Source organism: Squalius cephalus, assembly GCF_949319135.1.
Source record: "Squalius cephalus genome assembly, chromosome: 1".
Taxonomy (NCBI): domain Eukaryota; kingdom Metazoa; phylum Chordata; class Actinopteri; order Cypriniformes; family Leuciscidae; genus Squalius; species Squalius cephalus.
Window position 1 is genome coordinate 2,933,653 of NC_137122.1, and position 5,923 is coordinate 2,939,575.

General features: G+C 41.5%; 1 protein-coding gene across 1 annotated transcript; it reads right to left on the reverse strand.

Moving 5' to 3' along the window:
- Positions 1-2,763: 2,763 nt before the first annotated feature.
- Positions 2,764-5,421, reverse strand: LOC307165429 (uncharacterized protein). The gene is made up of 6 exons (XM_079883037.1): positions 5,327-5,421; positions 4,623-4,934; positions 4,147-4,524; positions 3,557-3,616; positions 3,331-3,411; positions 2,764-3,219 (listed from the first exon to the last, which is right to left on the reverse strand). The coding sequence occupies exons 1-6, from the start codon at positions 5,385-5,387 to the stop codon at positions 3,164-3,166; spliced, it is 948 nt and encodes a 315-aa protein (XP_079739163.1). The 5' UTR covers positions 5,388-5,421; the 3' UTR covers positions 2,764-3,163.
- Between the last annotated feature and the right edge of the window lie 502 nt (positions 5,422-5,923).

A 5,923-nucleotide genomic window follows, 5' to 3' on the forward strand; every position in this document is an offset into this window, starting at 1 on the left:
TTATGAATGGAACAGGCTGACGCGCATAATTCATATTAAAGGTATCGACTCATTTTTTCATTTCATAACTCCTGACACAAATTAAGACATAACTGTCACTATAAGTTTCTCAGAATACAATAGTGGTCAAAAACTGAAACTTGAGTCTTATATCTTTTTAATGATGTATAGTTTGTCAAGGTATAACATTAAATCTGATAGTAAATTTGAACTAAATAAAAAAAAAAAACGCTTCAATGCGCCGACACACTGGTGAGGCTTAACAGGTTAAAAGTTATCCAATATCTCTGACTCCTGAATTATGAAACAGTTTTTAAAGTATTTTTAAAGTAATTATTAGCATCAGTTCCAGTTTGGTCAAACAGAAAGTATATGCACACACTACATGAGCGTCTCTAAAAGAAGAGATGAATCTGTCTCAGGGAGTGTTGCTACACATGCAGGGGCGTCGCACCCATGGGGGATGTGGGTGTTTGAACACACACACTTTTCCCGGTGAGAGGGTTCAACACCCGCACTTTTTCTGCAGTTATTCTGCAGTTTTGCACAAACGCCTGACTACAGTCGCTCCTCCGTTTCTCTGGCCGCTCTGTGTCTGCGCTCGCTGCGGCTGCCTCCTCTCCCCCTCCCTCTCAAACATGACACCGGCTTTGAGTGTGACAGGCTGATGATTGGCTGTTCTGCCTTAAGTCCCGCCTCTCTTGGTGTGTTAGATTTATCGTCAGCTCGTGCTGAGGAGGCGGGAACTTATGGTTATGGTTATTTACATCTCCCTTTTCCAGGTACTTTGAATTAGTGTTTATGCTTTCGAGGTTTTTAAATAAGCTTGATATGTGTTTGGGAAGATATTCTGTTTATGTTTTGCTGACATGTCGAGGATTTCAGTATTATATTTAGTATTTTAGACTAATGCTAATTAGTTCAGCTTGCATTGTTCAGAATGAAGTACAGCTTCCAGTCTAATGCTGAAATTGTTGCTGTTGTTCAAGGGATGACCCCAGAGGTCTGTGGTCTCTTTGACCAAGGTGAAACAGTTGCCCGACTCCTCCTAGTTGTGCCTGTGTCATCAGCAGAGTCAGAAAGGAGTTTCAGCAGCTTCTGGAGGCTGAAAACATGGCTATGAAGCACCATGACCCAAACCCACCTCAACAGTGTTGCTGTGTGCCATGTACATAAAGACAAGCTGGACAGGGTAAACAGAAAAAAGACTTCAGGAGGTCTGTGGAGCGCCGGAGCTCCAGGACTGCATCTGGAGACACTCCCTCGCCTTGATGAGGTCCTTCATTTAGTCGGCTTGCAACATCGCCATGGTGTGCAACAGGAATCGCCTCCAGCCGGGCCCACTGCCACACATGCCTGGCAAGGAATCACTCCTCTAATCTATCTGGAGGAGATTCCTCTTTTCCACTGGCCATGGCAAGGGTCATCATGTCCAACTGCTGGAGAGAGGGAGGAGACAGGCTTACTTAAAACATCGTCTCAACTCTCCTCAGAGATAGACCGGGCCAACAACATGCTCTCTGCCGGATCGGACGGGCCTGCCGATGCTTCTGGTTTGGGCAGCTAGCGGCTGAGTTTTGATAAAGGCAGAGATCCGACTCAAACTCCTCCGCCAGCTTTACTTGTGAGCCTCATAAACAAAGCAGTGGGACTGGACCGCTATGTGCAAATGCTTTGCTCTCATCCCTCTTAAAGAGAGCCAGGCGGGAGCGGAGCTTCTTCACTGTGAATCGATCGCATTGAGTACAGCCAGACCCTCGAGAGTTAACCCAGCATGCTTTGCTCCAAAACAGATCACACATCATCAGGTGTAGTGGAGCATTTCCATGACGTGATGCACTTTTAAACCCAACCAGCCATCTGTGTGACACTTTTACAGACAAACAGCTTTCTGAAGACAAAAGAGCTGATGATGTATAACAGCCTATCAGGGCATCTGTGATGTCATCTGACTGCTGTAGCCAATCAGAAATCGAATTTCTTCTTTCTTGCACTGCTCGCCTAACAGACATTTCTTGCTGGATGAAGGACCTTCAACTAAACCTTGCTGAGACAGAACTGCTCATGGTGTCGGCCAACCCAACACTTCATCACAACTTCTCCATTCAGCTATGGATGATCAACTGAACTTCACAGATCACAGTGCTAGAACTGCAGATTAGCCTTATACAACATTAGGAGGATCAGGCCCTTCCTATCGGAGCTTCACAACTCCTTGCCCAAGCGCTTGTTCTCTCCAGACTGGACTATTGTAATGCTCTCTCCTTCCAGCATCACTGTCAAACCTCTGCAACTGATCCAGACACTGCAGCAAGAGTGTGTTTATCGAGCCGAAGAGACGCACGTCACTCCTCTCCTCATAAACCTGCACTGGTTTCCAACAGCCGCTCACACCAGATTCAAGGCCCTGATGTTTTCCTACAGAACAACCACTGGCTCTGCTCCTCTACACCTAAACTCACTACTCCAGACCGATGAGTCTCCAGAAGCTTGTGTTCTGCAAGTGAACGGTGCCTTGTGGTGCATCATCTCAAAGAGACACAGAATCACTTTCACAGACCTTCACCTGGACTGATCCTGCTGGAGGAACGACCTGCCAAACTCAACCTGAGCTGATGAGGCTTTAGCCATCTTCAAGAAACGGCTGAAAACGCATATATTTCATCAACACTCAACCCATTAATACTCACACTTACTATTCTATATTACGATACATTACGAGCTCATGAAGGGGAACAAACATCTCAGGAAAGGAGACTTATTAAACACAACTGCAGAGGTTTATTAAGAAAATTATAGCAATCATTCAAAATGAAAAAAAAGATGCTAAAACCAGGAATGAACAGACAAGATCCAAGAATCCTCAAATCAGCTCCATCACACAGAACAGAGAGAGATTATACAGTCTGAGTCTGTCCATTACTGTATTAATATTATATTTAAAGCAGTTTACATATGAAGCGCAAGAAAATGACTTTCAACACTGTAGGCAAATATATCCATAAAACCAAGAAATTTTAATCTAAACATGATTATGTCACTATAAGTTCTCAGAGTTTTTTCTCTGTTTTCTGAGAAGAAGAAAATAAAACAATGAACAATCCTCTGTAAGTTTTTGCTATTGTAAATATTGCTGCAGATTGGCTCTAAACTCATCAGTATTTTATTCTAATATTGTCGGCATCTCTATTTCCTCTGGGTGCTTCGAGTCCTTCCTCCCTGCAAAATAAAAGCATTGACTGACCTCTCGTATGTGTTTTTATCATGATTGCAGATTGTTCCAGATCAGATGAGTGTGAATCATCAGATTGTGTGCGGCTCAAAACTCACCAGCTCTTCTTGCACAGATGATCTGAAGAAGAATCACAGTAGGAGCAGCAAACACTGCGATCTCAACAATAATCACAATCACTGCAGGAAACATGAGAGGAAGAAGAGAAACTGTACATGACTGAAGTCAAGGGTATTCAACTATCAACAGTTATTGATGAAGCATTTACAGACTGACTGATAGTTTAATGTTATAAAGCTGTCAGTATAAATGAACGTGTCGTACCTCTGTATAATGATCCAGCATTCACACAGACTTCAGTTTCTGATGCTGTATCAGCTGGATCTGTGGATCACGTCTGTTAGTTCAGTTCAACACATAATGCCACATATACACAACATCATCATCACATAATACTGGAGCTTCACATCACAGAAATGATGAATATGTGCACGAGTCTGTCATCTATTATCTTCTTACTTCACTCTCAAGCTGTCAGGAGGAGAGAAGAGACTGTACTGTATTACTGTATAACTGTATTGCTGTATAATTTATTCCTGGTTTATATGAGAGTGAAACACAGTTGAGCTTCTGCAAATAAGCCTTCAGCTTGAATGAAGGACATAAGCCTTATAATTCCTAAACCCGACCTCCTACATGGGTCATACTAGGCTTTAATACACTCGTCTGATTTATGCAATATATCATGTATGACCCATGTAGGAGGCCAATATTGGGAATTATAAGGACTGTTATGCAGTTTATGACTTTGACCACTAATATTTTACAATTCCAAAACGTATGAAGCCATCAGAAAGAGTAGAGCCAATCTGTGAAAGTTTTCACAAATCTGTCAGAAAAGAGTGTTTTCTCACCTGAATACTTGACAGTGTATCTGACTGAGGTCTCGAGTTGATCTCTGCGAGTAAGCTGACATCTCCACTCTCTGTTGTCATCTTCATTCAGGAGTGTTGTAGTCAGACTGATGATGATACAGCGATCTGGAGCTGATGATGATAATATCTGATATCTGGAGTATAACTTCAGATCAACATCAGCCTGATTCACCCACAACACCTCAAGTCCATCAGAACTGTCCAAATCACAGGAGAGTATATCTGAATACAACTGACAGGAGAGAGTCACAGAGCGGCCTGGACTGATCTCAGTCTGTGATGATGAAGATGATGATGGAGATGATGATGATGATGATGATGAAGATGATGATGCGGATGATGATGGAGACACTGAAACTGAACACAAGACACAAATCGCAGACTCTTCAATCATCATCTGAGTTTAAAGGGAGAATCTGCCCTTTTTTAAATTGACCACATAATCATAAACTTACCATGAAGAACATGCAGATAAACATCAGCATCAGGTCCTTGTGGTCTGCCATTCACATACTGACTGCAACTGTATAATCCATAATCTTCTCCTGTGATGTTCTTAATGTTCAGAGAGCAGTCAGACTCCAGACTCAGTCTCTCATGTCTCTCTGTGTCTTTATTCTTTATCCCTCCAGTAATCAGTTCAACGGATGGACGTCTGAATCTGTTATAGGTCCATGTAGTTGATTTGCAGTCAGAAAGAGCTTTATTACAGGACAGAGAGACATTTTCACCAGAACTGATGAACACATTAGTTACTCCACTGGTTCCTGAAACACAGTAAATCTCAGTGATCATTATGATATATATTAATAAATGAAAAATAAAACACACGAGCATAAAAAGCAGAAGTTTTAAATGATAGTATTTTTCCTGACTTAAAGCAAACAACACACTCTCCAGAATAAACTATTAGTCTTTATCAGAGAGCTGTTCAAATCACTGACACACTCTTAATATGAAGATAATTCTTCATCATCAGATGTTTGAGTGACACTATGTCCAGTATCAGGAATAATACAGTATGATCTGTGTGTATCAATACACAACTCTGAGATCAACACAACGTGAATGTGTGCAAGAATAAACTGAGCATGTTCAAATGAACTCTTTCCAGACTAATTCCACTAAATGTCTTTAGAGAAAATACAGATTTCTTTACCTGTGAGAAGTGAAGAGAGAATGATCAGTCCCAGCAGACACAGATCACACTTATCAGCCATTTTCTGTTTCTGTCAGTCTTCCTCTTCATTATATATAGTTACAGCTCCTCCTTTAAACATCATCAGCTCCTCCTGTGGTTATTAACTTCCTCTCATCTGACCAACCAACCATCACTGGTGAAATAAACATAAAGCCTAATGTTGCAGTGCATGATGGGAACCACCAATCAAAGCTCACCCATGTCTCCCAAAATAATCATTATTGCTAATATAGCGTATAACTGTTGAGCTGAGTGAACCTGAAGGTAGTGATGGTGAGATGAAGCTTCATGAAGCTTTAAAGCTTTCCAGCCTGATGTGTGTAAAAGTGGTTGATTTCTCCAGGTTTCGAATGCACACAGCAACACCTGCTGGTCAATGCTGATATCATGCAGAACAAAATTCTCAATATTCAATGAGTCATCAGATCTAAAGTGTAAGTAAATGATAAATGTAGCACTCGTCTCAGTTACTAGGTCGCTATAAAAGCAAAACTATGGACCAGAAGCAGAAGATTTGGATCGACTCACTGAAGCAAAAATTAGCAAAGACGATCG